This window comes from Stegodyphus dumicola, chromosome 3 (assembly GCF_044657685.1).
Source record: "Stegodyphus dumicola isolate Sdum_Otavi_A_Nest chromosome 3, ASM4465768v1".
NCBI classification, from domain to species: domain Eukaryota; kingdom Metazoa; phylum Arthropoda; class Arachnida; order Araneae; family Eresidae; genus Stegodyphus; species Stegodyphus dumicola.
This window is the reverse complement of record NC_140770.1, coordinates 56224106-56244717: the sequence shown is the minus strand read 5'-3', so window position 1 is coordinate 56244717 and position 20612 is coordinate 56224106. Positions and strand designations below refer to the sequence as shown.

General features: G+C 30.2%; 1 protein-coding gene across 5 annotated transcripts in view; it reads right to left on the bottom strand.

The window, feature by feature from the left end:
• The window catches only part of unc79 (UNC-79 domain-containing protein), a 167990-nt gene that overhangs the window by 36708 nt on the left and 110670 nt on the right, over positions 1–20612 (bottom strand). For all 5 annotated transcript variants that reach the window (XM_085812910.1, XM_085812912.1, XM_085812911.1 and 2 more), the window contains 10 exons: positions 19173–19294; positions 16474–16530; positions 7085–7173; positions 6462–6504; positions 6182–6364; positions 5715–5853; positions 3575–5503; positions 1869–1983; positions 1288–1542; positions 1012–1050 (listed from right to left, as the gene is read on the bottom strand). In XM_085812910.1, coding sequence (XP_085669036.1) covers positions 1012–1050; positions 1288–1542; positions 1869–1983; positions 3575–5503; positions 5715–5853; positions 6182–6364; positions 6462–6504; positions 7085–7173; positions 16474–16530; positions 19173–19294 — 2971 coding nt within the window. The remainder of the gene's footprint in view (positions 1–1011; positions 1051–1287; positions 1543–1868; positions 1984–3574; positions 5504–5714; positions 5854–6181; positions 6365–6461; positions 6505–7084; positions 7174–16473; positions 16531–19172; positions 19295–20612) is intronic.

Sequence of the window (20612 nt, the reverse complement as noted above, 5' to 3'; positions counted from 1 at the left end):
GATTTTACAATTCCAAGAAATAAGGGGGAGGAAGTTACTTAATTTCAGTGATGAAAGAAAAAAAAATACATATTAAGAAAGGAAATCTAGAGCATTCCATTACAGATAGACACAAAATAAATTTCATAAAAGCTATTTGAGTGTAGAAAATTTTTTTTCTTTCATTAGTAGACAATCTTTTTGTGAACCTAAAAATTTAAAAATATGCCTGTTTCAATTAGGATTATGCATATTTCAGCTTTTACTGCCCTTCCACTACTTTTTCTTCAGAAAGCCAGTTATATGAGGAATAGACCCCAAGTATAAGTATAAAACCAAAGACATCTTAAAAAACAAGGGAGATAAATCAAAGGAATGTTAAAATTGTGGTGCAAAAGGAACCTGAAGAACTTTCTAATGCAAACTGGTTCATATATATAATACACATAAAAAGGGAAAGAGATAAGTCAGCCTATTTAGCCTATGAAAAAATAACTTGAGACAAACTCCCACCTGCTTTTTGAATGAATTAAATGGCTTGGAAATGAGATTTCTAACAGTATCAAGAAATAATTATAAATGGAATGAATCTGTATGAAACATAATGTTAAATTACATAAATATTGGTATAAACAATTAGTATAAATATCATTATGCTATGGATTATTGATAATATACTATGGAAGAGCGCTATAAAGATGATACACACAATTATATTAAAATATGTATACATTATCAGCTAAATATTTAAGGTGAGATCAAAAGTGTGGTTTTTTTTTTTTTTTAATTTTGGTATTAAACAAACCATAAAATATGTTTTTTATTTTTGGAATTTCTTAAATTAATAATATAGTATTTAATTCAATCATGAAAAGCATATAAAAAAGTAATAAAAGTAATTATGGAAAGAGAAAGAATAAGACACAAGAATTTAAATATATAGAACAACTGAATAAAATTTCTATGTCATTTCAGTAAAGGAATTTTAAATATCTTAGCTAGCTTCCTACTTCTTCAACAAAAATTATTTACCTTTCAGTTTGCCATGGATAACTTGGAGACGATGCAATTCTGAAAATGCAAAACACTGATACATGATTTGGTAATCAAAATACACAGAATTAAATAAAATATGAAGAAGCTGAATGTGCAAAATTTTGATTAGACAATAAATAAAAGAATTGTTCAATACGTAGAGACATAAATAAATTTCAAATGAAAATACAAATGACTGGGATTTAAAATTAGCATCTTAAACAATCTTATAAAAATTAGCACATATATTAAAAAAATAAAGGAATGAATTACCTAGCAACAACTCTCAACATGTTTGGTAATAAAGGTGCTGCCATTGCTGCTTCTCTGTGAACAAACGTAGAAAGAATTACAATACAAAGACCTATTTCTTCATCACTGTATTCTTCAAGAACAGCTCCACATTCAGTACATCGTTCAATTACCATATCATCTCCACAACGAGGATACAAGGATTGGCTTGTACTTGAACGTTTTGATGCTAGACCAATGCTAGATATGCTTCCCATTTCTACTTTTCTTAGACGCCTGACAATATAAAAATACTTTAAAAAATCAATCTGTGAAATCTCACTGAATTTCCTGCATTTTTTAAAAATAAAGTTAAAATTAAGCTACATAAATACTGGCTTCCATTTATATTATACACAGAGAAAGTCATGGAAATTGTATCTAACTAATCTATGTATTTAGCCATTAGTAAACAAATTTGAGATAAACTATGAGTGGTTCTCAACTTTTAATATTTTCCATACACATAAAATATTATAATTTTTCATTATTTGTCTATATTATTCAATTCATTATTTCAGCAACAGATTTAAAGAATCTAAACAAAAACTATACTTTCATACCTGGCACTTGCATTTTGATAGTCAAAACTTCTCTGAGCTTCAAGGGTACTTAATCCAGACTTTCTTTGCTTGCGTTGCTTATATGGAAGCCTACATTTGATGTCATCTTCAAAGGCTAGTTCAAAGAGAAAATTTAACATGTTAATAAGATAAAAGGTATTCATAACATAAAAACACTACAAGTATCCTTAAATGCAGTCAGCATGAATTTTAATTTTTTTGGTGAAGAGTTTTTTAAGCATTGACAAATATTGACAGCAATTAATACAAAATATACTCATTATTATGGATTTCAGACTTCAACAAGTGCTCAATTTTTTAAAAAATTTTATTGATAGACAAATTTATTTCTTATTCATGAGGGAATGTAAACTTTAATTTTTTGTAGAGAAAAGAAATTAGCAGCTTTTCAATCATTTTTCAACTTATGTGTGCATTACTTAACTAGTCACAATAAAAACTATTAAAAGATTTTGTTGAATAGAATATTGTACATGTATATATCAAACAAAAAGATGAATTTTAATTATTGAACTTAAAATGTTGATTAAATTGACAAAAACTGAAAATAAGAAAAAAAAAAAAAAAAAAAAAAAAAAAAAAAAAAAAAAAAAGCCATTCATTGCTATAAAAGAAAAGATTTTACCTAATACATTCTGGACAAACATATTCTATAAATAAGTGGAATATTTTGCAAAGACTAATTGTAAGGTGGCTTATGGAGTAGCAACAGCAGAAAAAAATATTTCACCTCTGTTTTCCAATACATATGACAAACTGTCATGATTATGTCCTTTATTTGGGGGGAGGGGGATCTTCAACCACATTTTTAGGGATTTAACACACCATTAAAGGTAAACAATAATACAGCAGTGCCATAATATTATTTACCTCTAACGATGAATTACACAAAATACAAATAATAATTATTGATCAAGTTAACTGATTACTGATCAATAATTTTTTGTACCAATATTTTGCTAGTAAAACTGTACAAAAAAAAAAAAAAAAAAAAAAAAAAAAAAATTTCTATAAAACAGTGAAAAATGACTAATCTGATTGCAGATTACCTTAGCAGACAAACAATTTATGAGATAAAAGAAAAATTTACTTAGAAGTATTATTTTCTACATAAAAGTTTTTTTGTATAAGTATTCCATATAACTTCCTTCAGTTCCACAAACAACATTAAAAGAATAATCCTTTCATACCTGGTACAATACAGATTCTGCCTCCACAGAAATAATGTGGTAATTGAAATAACATATTCTTCTAGGCAAAAGTGGCATGAACAACAGTGTGCCATTGAAAGAAAAAGTAATGATTGGTAAGCTCCACTGACTTAGGAGGCCAACCATGGAAAGTTATTAGGTCCACTTAAAACGTTTTTATAACATTCTAAAATTCACAGATTAGTTTTTATATTTCTTGATAACATCAAATTAATATATAGATAGGTGGTATGAAATTATGTTTATCCAAATTTGGGCTTTAAAAATCTCACCAAATACATAAAACTAAATATGGCACATTGATTTAAAAAAGAAAGAAAAGGACATTAAAAAAAATAATAGGCCTTAAAATTTTCATTAAGTTTTTGATACAACACTTTTTGTGAAATTTTTCTGGTTCCTAGAAAATATTAAAAAAATATCAATTTGTATATAACGTTTTCATGCATTTTATAATTAGAAAAGGTAAAATACCTTTCTCAAGACTTTTTTGGATAATATTCTCATGAGATAGAATTGATGGTTCAATTTTTTCATTTGATAAGAGATCCATACTGCTGCTACTATTCCTATGATCACCATTTTCTATTTGCTTCTTTTCTTGACTAGTACTTTCCTCATTGTTCATATCCATAGCACTTTTGCATACATCAAATACGCCAAAAGCAGAAGTAGGCTGAGATATATCTGGAGTAAGATCGAAAAATCTGTTCATAAAATTTTCGCTGGCCATAGCACCAAGTGCACTGCCTTCAGATTCTACTGAAATTCTTTTCCCTGGAGCATCAGATTCTCCTTTGGATTTAGTATCAAAATGGCCACTTTCTTTACTTTTATTTAACATTTTTAATTCAGAACTAATAGCACCTTTTTTGGTGTCAGATCCATCTTCTTCAAATTTAATTAAAATGTTATCATTGACTTTTTCGACTTGATCTAATTTTGCTGCACCCTGAAGGCTGGATACATCTTCATTAGCAATACTTTTCAATGACAATTTAGGAATTAATTCTACAGTTGGTTTTGAGATAGGTGGAAAAGCATCTTTTTTTGATGGTAAAGGGCCTACAGGTAGAAGCCTTTCTTGAGCAGGAATGTCAAATACAGGGTCTAAATTGCCTGTCTGCACACCTTTATCTTCACAAAAATCTCGAGTAACAGACATGTCACGCAATGGAGTTTGATCATATGACATGCTTGGCTGCAATAGACCTAGGTCAGGCTCATAATGATGAGCAACTGATAAAGAATCACTTCTTTTTGGTTTTTCTTTTTCTGGTAAGCCTATAGGCAATAGTCTTTCAAGAGGTGGTCTAAAAATTGGAACAGTCAAATTTTCACTACTCAGTATTTCTGCTTTTCTTGATAATTTAGTTTGAGTATTTCGTTTGCTTTGCATTAATTTTGAATGAGGATACCTGGAATGTGACACCTTGTTATCATCACTATATGGTAAATCTAAGATATTACTGTCTGTTTTGCTCCTACAAACATTTTGATGCTTGTATGTTTCATGAGGCAAACTTTTCATTCTTGACAAATCTTCCTTAGCATCGGAAGATGCAGATTTACTTTTTGGAAGATACGTTGAAAGTCTGCTTTCAGATAATCCCTGAGCAGCCTGAAGCTCAGAGCTTACGTTTATAGATTCTTGGTTATCTTGAGCTTGATTACTCATTTGTCTTATCATTTGAACATTTTTATCTGGCATTATACGCTGGAGGGGTATTTTGACTGTCGCTGAGTACGGATGATTTATATCATCATGGAAAATATTTTGCATTTCTGAAGTTACACTATTGTCAGAAACTATAGATACTTCAATATTCTTTTCCATGACTTCAACAGAAGACTTTTCAATAATGCTAACATTTTCTCCTTCAGATGAAATTGAACTTTGAGGTAAGTCAGATATATTTTGACATTTATCATCTAAAATATTAACTCTCACATTTGTAGAGTTGGGCAATGCAACTGCTTCTTCAGCAACACTGGTCCAAGGTGTTGTAACAATAACACTTTCTCCCACAGTACATGGCTCACTCATTTTCACACATGCTTGCTGGTAGCACGAAATATCAGAAGCAAAGTGCTCCATCTCCGAGCTCTCAGATTTGGGGCTTTCAGGTATAGCTTCTAATTCAGGTTCTGCATCTTCCCCTTCACTAGAACAACTACGTTCACTCGGTTTCCAAGATTTCCACTGATGACTTTTGTCCTTGCCTAACTGCTTTTGGTTTTGTTGTTCTGCTGAAGTATCTTCTATCTTTTCAGTCGGAGAGAACTTAGATTTTCCTTTGAGTGGCGGCTTAGATCCATCTTCATGTAATGAAGAAGTATCATAAGACATCTCTTTTTCTCTCTCAATTGCATGCTCCAGGTCAGCTGATGGTGTATTAAAATCTGAGAAAGAACATTTTAAATAATATTTTAAAACCTTTTCATGCAAAAAAGGAGTATACAAATTTTAAAATATCAATAAATGGTACAAATACTACTTTATGGACATCTTGAAAACTCATTGAGAATAAACAATAAGTTCATGCATAATAGTTTTCTAAATGACAGCAAATATATACACTTTGTACTAGTTATAGATACATGACAAACAAACCTCGAGATCTGGATGGTAAGGGACTAAGTAAAGGTTCATGCAGCAGTTTACATCGATGACGCTGAGCTTTCAAAGTATTCAGTATAATGAGAATCAACCAATGAATATACCGATTGTTGGGAAAAGTGTCATAATGATACTGAGGGGTAAAAAATTAAAACTTAACATTAGTATTACATATAATAGACATTAAAAATATGTAATGAATAGGATTTTAAAACAAACTGTGTTAGCATTAAAAATATGTAATGAACAGGATCAATTAAAAATAAATGTTATAAAATCACAATAGAAATTACAGTTTTGATATTGGTTGCTATGTAATAAAACAAGCAAACAAAAATTTCTGAATAATAGTGAAAAGAGTATATAAAGCAAAAATCATTTTAAGATTATTATATATCTGGAATGCAATTAATCTTTATTGTAGAATGATACATATCTACATATATTAAAAGGCTTTATACCTTGTACATAATAACCAAAGTAGATTGAAGCCATGAATGACGACAATAAGAATCCAGCAACCACAAAGAATATGTAGGAGGGTTCGGCTCACTTGGATACTTTTGAGGAGAAGGACAACATACCAGTACAGATAAAAACATGGTTAGAAGGAAATTTCCCACACTAAAATTGTAGTCTAATACCTGAAATAAGTGAACAGAAATTATAAATATTAAAGAAAGTTTAAATATGATAATGAGAAAATACTAAATATGATAAAGAGAAATTTAATAAAAATACCTTAGGCATACACACGAGAAAAGTACTAAATACTGTAGAACTCCTAAAAAAAAGGAAAAAATGGCTGAGTATTTTCAAATTTCTATATCATTTATATACACTGGAAGCAACATACAATAGTTCTGCTAAATATGCAGGTACTAGAACTCACTTTTTAATAAATTATTAAATTGTAATGGAATCAATTAAATTAAATCAATGCAAATGCATGGCTGTGGGACTTTAGTCCATAAACAGAGGATCATTCTAGACTTTATAATTACAATCTTTTATATGTAATGTAAGAAATACAGAAAGACAAAATTTCATTTAGACATGGTACCAACCCTAAAATAATAATAAATCCACATGGTAATGAATGATATTATCTGAAAATAAGAAGATATTTTATTAAACAACACAAAACATAATTAGCTTCTTCGATTTAATAGAAATTTAGTTATACCAACAGAGAATAATTTTAAAAAAACTGCTTAATATCAAAATGGTACATCACAATAAAAACAATATTTTTCACTAAAAAACTCTCCTTTTTTATGTACAATTTCATTATTAAGTTTCATAGCAATATGTACTAAAACTTATAAACTCAAACAGAAAATTTTACCAAAATTTACACATACCGAATTTTATGAGGAGGTAATAAGAATCTTCCTTCACCCTGACTTTGACTGTACCCCAAGAGAATATTCAAATGTCGCAAAACAATGTGCTGAAATACAATAGAGAATACATAAATACATAATTTTTACTTAATTATACATATTATATCAAAATTATTTTAATAAAAGTCAAGGGCCAGATTTTCTTAGATATGGTAAAATGAAGAAAAGGACATTACAGTAATTTAATTTTTACCATATTCTGCATTTCATTTTTTTTTTTTTTTTTTTTTTTTTTTTTTTTTAATGCAATAGTTTAAGGTTTGATAAACAAAGATAGAAGAATAGAATTTGTGTCGATGATGTTAGAATTAGTTTTACTCAATTATACTGCTTACACTCAAATTAAAATGATCATTGATATTTTAATTTCCTAATATTGGACACATTTTTCTTATTTACCACACTGTTGATTATTAAAAAAAAGAGATGCAGAGAAAGATTTTGTGAAATTATTTTAATGCCAATGTCAAATACAGATAAATGTGCAGTTAAGGCTATTATTTCTATATAATATTTTTTGTATTATGATTTAAGGTGACAAAGTTCAAGGGTGAACAAATATATTAGAGTACAAAACTTAACTCTTTCACATCAAAGGCGCCCCAAATGCCCGAGCATTCAGACTACGGCAGGTCACCTTGACTGCCTGAATAATTTCCTATCTAGTGCTTTCCCCCATCACATTACTGGATTGCTCATTGCTTTCAAGAGTTGTTAAATGACATGTCAATCATTCTTTTCAGGTGACTAAAAGTAGTTCTGTTACTTTAATGCACCTTCTTTTTCCTTTGTTTACTGTCAATGTTTACTTATTGATGCCCGAAGTTGCAATTCTGTCCCAAGGGGGAAGTTCACACAGGGTGAAAGAGTCTAAGAAAGAAGTTGTCGCTTTACTTAAGTAAGTTATTGTTAGCGCTGTAGTATTCAATTTGTCATGGGGAAAGGAAGAGCATTCCAACAGAAATTCATATACATGGGCATTTTTGATGCTTGAGTGAAAGAGATTTGGTCCTTTCTCAATGTGAAAGAGTTAAGCAACTTTTCTGTTTTTGGTCATAATTTCACAAAATATCAACTGGGAAACATGAAATTTGTACTACAGAGGCACACTGTAGTACTTAATGGATGAGGAAAGTATAGTACCAAAAAATGAATAGGATGTATACAGTACAGAACAAATGGAAAAAGTCTTTACTGAGTGAATGGTGTTAGTACAAAAAAATCATCTGGATAAGGGGGAGAACAACAAACCACAAAACCTCAGTAAAGGCCCGTCTACACGAGAAGACATATTTCCAAAAAAGGACCAAAGGCACAAAGCAAGATAAAAGGCCATTTGGCCCAAAAGTAAGAAAAATATTGCCCATTGAGGGAAAAAAAAAAAGCCTTGACATTCCCAAGATGTTAAATTAGACATTTTTAATACAGATAATAATAACATTACAATACCCATAACATTTGGAAGTTAAACCAAATTTGCAACTGCCTTTCTTAAAACTAACAGAAGTATTTTTTTCACCTTTATAATCATTTGTTAAACAGCCAATTTTAGCACACCTGGAGCAGTACTGATTTTCTTATCTGAAATCATTAGTATAGCAAAAACCAAAATAATTGTAACATTTCATGATTTTCTTTGATTCTTAAACATTATTAACAATTTTAATTTTACAAAGTTGCATAACTTCTTTAACAGACACTGGATCAGTAGATGAATACTCATTTTATTTGTTATAGCAAATTTAATGCCAATTTCATTCTCCAGTAGAAATATATTTCAAGATTTTACTATTTCTTTAACTTCATCTTTGACTAAATCAAGATCTATATTATACAGTATAACATCAGGACTAATTTTCACAAGTTGTTTTAGCTTCATATTCTTTAAACTATCTTTCCCTTTAAAAGCTGTAATTAGAGCATCTAAATCATCTTGTTTGGCTACTTTAATAAATAAGCAGTTTTTCTTCACTTTTCCTATTTTTTTTCACAACAGTTTTCCAGCCGGTTGAAATGATATTCTTAATAATCTTGTTTTTAACCTTGCAAGATGTGTTGGTTATATTTTTTGACTATACTAATACAGTATCTTCCACATCCATCCTCTTTTTTCGGGGGGGGGGATGACAGCAAGCTCCAGATTTGGTCCGGAGTTGTTTTCGCAAATTAAGAAAATTTCAGCAAAAGTTCTTCTGTTTTGCTTGTATTTACACTATCTATTGTCATTTCAAGTTTTACTCTTCCATTCATTCTAGTTTTGAGTACATTGCTTACAGTCTTTTGCATTACAATAACATTATGTAACTTTTGACAGATTATTCTAATTTTCCTTTTTGTAGACTTATTTTTCTTACTTTCCTCATCAAGAAGATCTTCAAGCTCATTCAAAATATTCTTTGAAGCTTCTGAAGGTTAATTTGACAAATTAGTCTGTGCTGATGCATTCATATATCCATTCATGATTCTGAAAATATCAGAATTTCATATGCTTTCAGCTCTCTGAACTGATATTTTAATTAACAATGATATGCATTCAAAAAATGAATTGAGGGGAATTGAAATATACATAAAGTATTTACAATGTACAAAAGTAAATGTTTATTTAAAAGTGAATGCACACTGAAAACCAAATGTATTCTTTCCGAAAGTAAAAATTTAGTAAAAGTCACATTGAGCTCAGTAACAAAATTAAAAACAGTACTTCCAAAAACTGTTTTAAGATGATAAACAAAATGAAATTTTCTAATCTACAACAATGAAGCACAGAAACTAACATAATATGCAAAAAATCCACGGAAAATGTAAAGAATACACAAGTTTTAATGCAGAACAAAAATATGCAGAGCAAGTAAATGATTGAGGGAAAGGAATATAAATATTAAAAATGATTATTTACCTATAAAACATACAAATTTATATGTATCACACAAACGGATTCAAAAATTTGCAAATACACCTGTATGTATTTCTCATAACACTTAATATAATATTTCAAAAATAAAACAAACAAAAAGGAATCTGAACATCTAGACATAATTATATAATATTTAAGGTAAAATATTTTTGCTGCACATTAGTTTTTTCTTATTAACTGAAATGTTTCATCCTACACATACACCGCTGGACATTAAAATTGCAACACCAGGAAGGAATGATCTGATGAACATCAAAATCACAAGAAAGGAAGAAGAGGTTGGGATACGCAAAATGATTAGTATTTCAGCACAATTAGAAGAAGCAAGAGAGAGAAACAACATCTAAAGCACTACATACAAGAAAAGTTCTGTGATAGATTTCTCATTCGGAAAGCACTTTATAAGGTCAGAGTTTACACAGAATATTGTGTTATATCTTGAATAATAATAAGAAGTGATTACCAGTAAGTGTCGGAATTCGATAAGGGCAGGATCGGTGCATATAGAGAGTGTGGATTATTGTTCAATGATATGGAAACAATTGGTTGCTGAGGGTCATACTGAATGGCATGCAGGATCTCAACCTCCCCATGACTAACACACAACAGGACAGACATATTGTGAGGTCAACCCTGCAAAACCTTACAACCATATCACAGACCATTAGTCCAGATATGGACATGTTTGCAGCATCCCCAGTATCTGATCGTATGGTGTGTTGACGTTTACAGCAGTGTGGATTACTACTTTGGCTTCCCTTGACAGTGCATCATAGAAAGGGATGGTGAACCTGGTGCGCCGAAAAATAAAGCTAGATATAGGAGTGGCACAATGTCATCTTTTCAGATGGGTCCCAGTTCTGTGTTCAGTATTCTGATGGCCGTATCCATGTCTGGAGGCTCTGAGGAGACAGCACGTCGCCTCCTTGCATTCGATGTTGGACTAGGTACAATGCACCTGGTGTAATGATTTGGGCAGCCATTGGGTATACAACGTGCACACTCTAGCTCAGATCTATGGTAATTTGAACGCAGATTGGTACATTTCTGACATCTTATATCCAGTGGTTTGTGTCCTTTCTTCAAGGCCTGCCAAACGCCAGCTCCCAACAAGATAATACAAGACCGAATGTTGCATGTCATGTTCTGAACTTCCTCAATACACAGGGTATTGGATTGCTGCCCTAGCCTGCACAGTCCCCAGATCTGTCACCCATTGAAAACATCTGGTCATGGGTTGCTGACACATTGGCCCACCACCCCTTTCCAGCTAATATAGTTGACGAAGTTTGGCATAGACTTGAAGCAGCATGAATGAATTACCTGTTTTTATCATCCAAGCCCAGTTCGACTCCATGTCTAATCAGGTAATGGCCGTTTTAGGTGCGGGGGCTGCCAGCTGTTTCTACTAATTTCTTTCCCCTGTAAACCCCCAAACTGCTTACAAATTAAATCACTTTATCTTCATGCCATACTGTTTTTATGTATAATAAATATCTTTTTTGTATTTGCTTTCCTTCATGGTGCTGTAGTTTTAATGACCAGGAGTGTACTTCATGCATATTCTTAAGAATAAGCAAGATGTTTTTATTTTGGCATAAATCACATTTATTGTAAACAATTAATGCTTAGAACAATGAAATTTTTAAAGATAGGAGGCATATACATCTTTCAAATACAGCTTTTTGGGAGGCAAATAAAAGAAAATCATGATTATTTTAAACTGCTGTATCTAATAAAAATTATTTTTTGATAAAAATATATGTAATACAATATTAATTTAGCTCTCTAACATAAAGTCAATTTTGATTAATATGAAGGTCACCCTGAAATTTTTTATGATACACACAGAAGAGAAGTGACAGAAAAAAATTAAGGGTTAGATTTGAAAATATGAATGATTTTAGTCCATAAAACAATTTTTTAGTGGCCAACTGTAAGTAGATTAGCGCAGAATAAATTTCAGGCACAAAGAAAAATGGAGTTGATGCAAGAACATTATTGCACTATGATTTTAAGATCAGATTAAATCAAGAAGAATACATTCAATGTCTACAATTAGCATTTGGAAATGAAGGTCCATCTTGTGTTACTGTATTCAGATGGTTTACAGAATTTCAGAGGCCACAGCTCTATTCAGGATAAAGAACACACAAGCTATTCTCAGCAATAATCCTGGAAAATGTGTCTTCTATATGGAAAATATTAAAAAAAAACCCTTAAATTACAAAAAGATGGTGGTCACTGCATCATTTTTAAAATCTTTACAGGTGACAAAACGTGCATACCATTTTTTGACATTCCAATACATTAAGTAAATAAAGTATGGGTCTTTAAAGATGATCCCACGCCCACAATGATGAAAAGACAACATACCATGAAAAAAGCAATGTTTCCTTCAGAAGTATAGGATTGGTCAAAGTAATCAGGCTGGAAGAACAGAAGAGTCACAGCTAACTGGTGCACCATTAACTGTCTTCCAAAAATTCTTCAAGAAGGAAATGTTGAGGACTTATGCTCCACCATGACAATGCATCTTCTCATTCAGCAAGACTAACAGTTCAGTTTCTTGAACAAAATCACACCAGAGAGATCCACCCTATTCACCTGATCTAGGTATGTGAAACTTTTGACTATTTTTTAATCTAAAAAAGAACTTACATGGATGTCATTTTCATTCCAAATACTGATGAAGCTATAAACGCTATTTTTTCAATGATTCCAAGAAATGAGGCATTCAGTCTTTGGAAAATTTGTCTACATAAGTGCCCTGATACTGGAGGAGACTACCGTAATTTCCAGAAGAAATGCCGCGGCGTTTACGTGTTTAAAACTTAATTTTCAGTGGGTGCGGCATTTCTACCCATGCGGCATTTAGGTGCACCAAAAATAAAATATTTACTATTATGGTCATTGTACATAGTTTGGATGGCCTTGTCATTGTGCATAGACTGGTGCTGTTCCCACACAAAAGTCCACTCATTTGCTTTTTGCGAACATTATTTTGTTTACATTCTTTCCCTTGAACGAACCTACATGCCTTATTCACCCTAAACAAGATCTCAGAACAATAACATTCTTCCCCCTTTCAAATCAACATTCTCATCAGTTTGAATAGTCTCTCTACTCTGCCATTCGATGAATCTTTCAGGACCCATCCTCTCCCGACCCCTGCCTTTTCTGAAATTTTTTTCAAAGGTGGACACTACTCCTGACATATTTCCCTTTCAGCATGAATCGATTTTTCTTGGCATTCTGCCAGATACAGATCCCATCAGTTTGGGTACAAGTACTTGTTGGATAGTTTTTAAGTAAGAAGGGAGAAGAAATTTTTTGAAAATGTCCCCTAAACGGCACAGAAGCTGTACTGTTGGTTTTAAGCTTAATGTAATTTCACGTGCTGAACAAATTGGAAATCGAGCAGCAGCTCGAGAGTTTGAAGTGGACGAGAGATGTATTCGACGTTGAAGAACTGAAAAAGAACTTCTTAAAAATATGCCACAACAGAAACGAGCCAAAAGAAGTGGTACTGTAAGGTGGCCGAATCTAGAGGACGACCTTGCAAACTGGATAAAGGAGCAACGAGGAAAGGGAATGGCAATTTCGACTGTAAAAATTCACTTACAAGCAAAATTTATAGCAAAACGAATGAACATAAATGATTTCAAAGGAGGTGTAGCAGATTTATGAAAAGAAAAAATATTTCTGTGCATACTAAAACAACAGTCGGGCAACAATTACCAATGGACTGGCAGGATAGAAAGGCATCTTTTCTAAAATATGTGACAGATATTATTGGCAAAAAAAAAAAAAAAAAAAAAAAAAAAAATCTTTGGTCAGAGATAATAAATATGGATGAAATGCCGTCAGCTTTCGACTCTCCTGCAAACAGAACTGTTGATGAAACTGGTGCAAAAACTGTATCTGTGCTTACAACGGAGCATGAAAGAACGTCATTTACATGTGTGTTAGCTTGTGCCGCAAACGGTGACAAGCTAAAGCCGATGATCATTTTTAAACGAAAGATTATTCCGAAGGAAGACTTTCCTAATGACGTAATTATTTGTGCAAACGAGAACGGCTGGATGTGGGAAACAATCATGCATGAGTGGCTAAAAAAAGTTTGGCAGTGTCGTATGGGATCTTTTTTCCAACCTAAAGGGTTTTTGATAATGGATTCCATGCATGCTCATTTACTTGAGTCAGTGAAAACCAAATGTCAAAAATTGTCTACGACCGAAGCAATAATTCCTGGTGGTTTGACAAAAATCTTACAACTGTTAGATATGTCAGGTAATAAATCCTTCAAAGCTGAAGTCCGAAAGCGGTCGGAGTGATGGATGAGTGAAGGATTGCATACGTATACCAAAAGAAGTAAAATGCATAAAGCATCTTATGAAGAAGTTGCAAAGTGGGTAGGAAGTACGTGGAAATCGGTAAAAACATCGTCAATAATAGCAGGGTTGAAAGAAGCTGAAATTATATCCTTAGATAAAGAAACTGTAAACCAAGAGGATGAATGTGACGATCTGGAAGACCTGGACATAGATCAGGATTTACTAAATCTTTTTCAGATAGTGAAGAATCAGATTTTGATGGCTTTATATGATGTATAGTTTGATTTATGGTTTCATTTCATGTATTTTTCTTAACTGGTATGTCATATATCAGGGCTTAAGTTGAGATTTTGCATCTATACGGCCCACGACGATGTCACGCGCAATTTAATCTATTGCAGCATTTCTGTGTAATTTAAATTTTTTTCCTGCCATTTTTCTCAAGTGCGGCGTTTACGCTGATGCAGCCTTTCTTCCGGAAATTACAGTACTTTGAACACTCCTAAAATTTCGGAAGTAAAACTTTAAAAAGCTACACGTGTATCTAAGAAATTTGAGAGTGACCTTCGTAACTCAGTGTACAAAAAATTAAATACAAGGCTTAGTTCACATTTAATTAATTTCAGGCATGCTACACCAAAAATTACACTGTATTTTTAATTAAATTATTGAATTTTACCTTCTCTCAGGAAGGATGTAAACTATTGTGAATAAAGATATAGCCATATGTTATAGTGTAAAATAAATTTGAATAACAAAATGGAGACTTGTTAAGGCAAAACAAGTAAACTAATTTTAATTTAATTTATGTTTCAGTAGCAACTAATATTTCCGATCTGCATATTTACTAGCAAATTTGAATATCAAACTCCTTTTTCAAAGAAGATAATTTCTATGAAAAATTAAAGTTTCAAATAATAACTTTTTGTCATTTTATACTTCTAAATAAATATGATATCAAAGATTCACTTTTAATTTTTCAGTGTACAAAGAAGATGCTACATACAAAATTATAAACAATAAAAGGCATTATTTATTTATATTTGATGAATTTTATGCATGGTACACAGAAAGCAAATCCCAAGAGATGGTTATTATTATGAAAACAGCAAAACATTTACTTGCATATGTACAAAATATTTAATTTATTTCAAGATCATGAGTAATGAACTTTTGCTAACAAAGTCAAATCTTGTTATAAATGCATCTGGATATATGTAACCCTGCTTATTGTGTCACGTTTTTGATGACCCAATGAAATATATAGAATTTTAATACTTCACTGCATATAATGTCATGTTTGTGAAATCGTACTTAATATAGCACACAGGATCATTCCTTTTACATTCAAAGCATCTTTACCAAGGCTAATTCAGAAGTCAAACAACAAAAATCAGTGTTATATTTTCAAATTTTCACAGGACTAGTTTCAATGATTTTACCAAACCACCATCCTCAGCTGCAAAAGTGCAAATGAACAAGATGGGACTATCTCGTTCAGCTGAGGATGGTGGTTCAGTAAAACCATCGGAACTAGTCCTGTGAAAATTTGAAAATATAACGCTGACTTTTGTTGTTTGACTTCTGAATTAGAATTTGTTCGGCATGTTATTGTGTCTAAATCTTTACCAAGGGTTTCAGTATTTTCAAGTAGATGTTCCTGCTAGTGAAATAATGAATAATGACTTCCGACAGTTTTTATTATTTTAAATTTTTGTTCCAATCACAAAATCAACATTATTTATTTAAATTTCATGCTAACTATAAACTATATGTCAGCCTTTATTTTAAAATCATATTATTACAGAAATTTATAAAGATACTGTTCTATTAGATAATCACGATTAAAATCTTTTGGAATGATCTTACAACAAGGTTTGACTGTTACTTCTATCAAACATACATAATGGAAATAAAAAAAGGCCACTTAACTTCAAGTTATACGAATAAAATTACCAATAACTCAAGAAAGATGCTTCTTATTTAACATAGTAGAAAAGTAAAAAGAGATAGCTAGCTTCCAAAAAGGTCAACAAATTACTCTCAGTATTACAGATAATTTTTATATATAAAAGCGTAGAAATTTTGTCTCTTACCTGGCTCCTTGTAATTTTATCATCAGTGCGATGTATAGGATCAGGTCGTGAGAGAAACTATGGAAGAAAATAGCTTTACAGTTCAAATAATTTTATTCATACAAAGCATTAATGACAGCATATCTTTACATATTAAAAACATTCACAAAAATATAAATAAAATACCCCAAAATGATAATGCAGCAGAATTTAAGAATCCCTGGAAATCATTTACAGAACAATATTAAGCTGCAAATCATTACAGATTTAACAAACAAAAAAATAATGAAAAAATGAAATTTATAGTTACTTTGCTGAAAATTATGTTGCAAAGAAATATGAAAATAATTTTTTGATAATTGAATAGCACATTAATTTATTTTATTAATATATATATATTTACAAATGTTGAAGCCATTCATTAATATTTTTCACTAACACTTTCAAATATAATAAAGAAGTATTTCAAAACATAATAAATCGATGTTTTCATAATTCATTTAAGTTTTTATTACGTTAAAACATCATAGTAATAGAATTAATCAGAAATATTATACATTGTATAATAATATATGTGAAAAATTATATTTTTATTACACAAATTACCATCAGCAAAGAGATACTAGCTTTATTTCAGCAAAAAATCCATCCAATTGCAGACACGAAGAGAAAAGTACAGTTTCAGAAACTGATCTTTTACCATTCTTGCATGGGCTTTGATTATTACAATTTCCCCATTTTTGATGCCAAAAATTAAAAAATTTCAATACAGAAATTCTAAAATTAACTACAATTAACTACAAAACATTATCTTAACAAATTAATTGTTAGATTGAATTATCCAATTTCGGCAAAGCACACTGCAGTTATCTGCTTTGTCGGTTTTTATTGAAAGTGCTCAAAATGACAGACTAGGTCTTATATCCCTCATTCACTACTACCAACTTCTGAAAATGATTTTCATATTCATAGATTTTATGTTCCTCTATTCTAAAGGGGAACCTATAGTCACAAACGTTCATACCTAAATAAGGCTTTGAATCTAAGCCCATAAGTATAGTAGTCAGCCTTCAATGATCATCATACTAAAAGAACTAAAAAATTTCAATCAAGAATTAAAAACTGGAAATGTCATTGTTTTAAGGCTAAGATATTTCATTTAATTTGTTATTACTCCTATTAGTATTACTGACAAATTATTTTCCTAAAATCTGACAGAATGAAAAGTATAAAATAAGACAGAAATAACTGCAAAATAATCAATAGAACTCTTGACATTTTTAAAGTTTAAACAAAACCTGTTTTTGGAAATTGAAATAATTTTTAAATATTTTAAGACTTCTCATAAGATTTTTGCAGCTTTTTTTTTACTTTGAAGGTGCATTACTATAATTTTGGATTACATTAATCCAGTTAGTTAAAATAATTTTTTCTTCATAAATAACAGCAAATTCATGACCAAACAAGCATGAATTTCAAATGGAAATAATACAAACACAGCTTTAGAGCATGCCACATTAATAGTGTAAACAGTACATGATATAAAAACTTGTTATTAGAAGGATTTAAATGCAGTCTCAAATACTTTTTTTTCTAAATATTAAATATGCAATACAAATACTGAATAAGTACTATTCATATTTTTTTTATTTTAAACAGCATTAACTAATTTGATAAATAACAAATAATGACACAGAAACTTAGTCTAAAGTAATAAATAAGCTGTATTAAAGCAGTATTTGGTGTCAGGTAGAAAAAAGTATATTACCCATTGTCAGAAAGTTACCCTCGGTAAAGATCAATATTCTTAATATATACAATATTCAATACAATAATACAATATCAATATTCTTTATATACTACAGGCTGAGACCTATTAATAACAGTAACAACAACAGAAATGCCATAATATTTTAAAATGGCTAAATTATTAAAAACTACACATTTAATTTTAATCAAAGATTTAAAAAATACTCAAACTGATTACTGTTTAACTCCATATTAGTATTTCATTGGATGTAATGCATGCAATACTGAAGAGAGTTTTCAGTATTCACAGTAATCTGTTTTCAGCAGTAAACATTAGAACTTACTGAGATATTTCTGAACTACATTTTTTTATGCATTTTGGAATAATTTACAAGGAATCACAGATGTTTTAGCAATTCTTTTTAAAGATTATAAACAAATTCTTTTCTTTAATTAATTATATAGATTTTGTTAAAATAAATAAATAATTATAAAATAGGAATACTTTTAAAAGATGAGGAGCTAATGAAAAATGAGATGCTATGAAGAAATTAAAATTAGTGTTTATCTGTATATAATTGAAATTAAATTTATGTTTAATTCTGAAATCAAAAGTAGTTGAAAATAAAAACTCATAAATTTATTTTAAAAAATGGGAATTAAAAACTAACTTTTTAATATTATACCTAGAAGTTTTCAATGCTAAGTTTATTATCAAAAGACATACATGTCCAACATTCGAATTCTAATTTTATATATATAAAAAAAAAGCATAATAGAATTTCTAAAACATTTTAAAAGAATTAATTTAGAATCTCTAAAAATTTGCAGAATGAAAAGATTAAACATAAAAGTAAAATGATTTCTAAAATTTCTTTTCAAAAGTAAATTTAATTTAATATTTAAAATATTTTCTTTCCAAGGAAGTTTATATCCTGGTATATTCCGTGATATAAGGAGGAAAATCGTACCTGCATGAGGAGAAATATTAAAAGATGAAGTGTTTCTTTATCATTTTCCTCAGTGTCCATTGCTCGATAAAGCACATTTAAGAAATGAGTTTCTTCTTGTACCGTATCTTTTAAATGACCATCTGCATTAAAAAAGAAAATAATTTTTTTAGAATATATACCTATATCATATACGTTATATGTATATGATATAGGTATATATTCTTCTTGTACCGTATCTTTTAAATGACCATCTGCATTAAAAAAGAAAATAATTTTTTTAGAATATATACCTATATCATATACATTCTGCTAAACATTAATTAATAAAACACATATAAATATACATCTGAATATATCTGCAAATATGCTGGAATACATATACATGCCAAGAATATACTCATATTCATTATTCATTCTATTATTCATTCATTCTATTTGCTTTTTCATTCTTGATTTTGAAATTACCTGTTGACACTGTTGTACAGCAGATTTGTTTCTGAAATGGATTTTAATTTTAATTTTTAATTATTGGGCTTAAAAGTGTTCTAAAAGTATTGTTCAAAATTTTTAATTTTTTCAGAAATAAATTCACGAAAGCTGTTGATCACTGAAATTGTAGTCTGTTCCCTGAAAAAAAAATTAAAATTTTATTTTATGCTTCCAGTTTTTGCATTAATTGTAATTTTAATATTTTTCAGTGTTTTTTTTTATTATTATTATTAGCTTTTTAGGCTGATCACTGAGCCATTGACAGACGTGGAAATCTACTTATGACTGCAAAAACTGCTATGACATGATATGTTAACTTTACTGTGCACCACCATTTTAGAAAATTAAAAAAGACGCATTTAATATGCATTGCTGTATATCATGATTAGTTACAATACTTTTTTTCTGCTCAAATATGTGAATTTAAGAGAAAAGAATAAGTAATACAGTACAAAGTCCGTAATCCGGACATCCATTATCTGGAATGATCTATAATCTGGACCTCAAAGCCACAAACGTTTTTTTTTTTTTTTGGTATGCTTTACACATGCACATTTAATGTATAACGGATGGTGTAAGCTAGACTAAAATTATCTTTACTGATTCTAAAGCATTTCAGTTCATGCTGCAGATTGCACTGTTCCTTAATCTTCTAATTGGATCCGGCTTATTATTTTTTATTATTTTTTGCACACTGTTAGAGCAATTTTATAAAAATTAAGCTTGAACTTTTGATTATGTCAAAAAGAGTTTCCAATTTTGGAGCTGCCAAAGGATCTACAAAGCGAAAGCAGGTTTCAATGTCCATCAAACAAAAAGTGGAATTGCTGCAAAAAATGGAAAAAGGCATATCTGTCTCAAAATTATGCAAGGAGTATGACATTGGAAAGTCAACTGTATATGACATAAGCAAAAAGAAAAAGGAACTTTTTGAATTTTTGGGGGATTCCGACACCCCACTTGCAATGA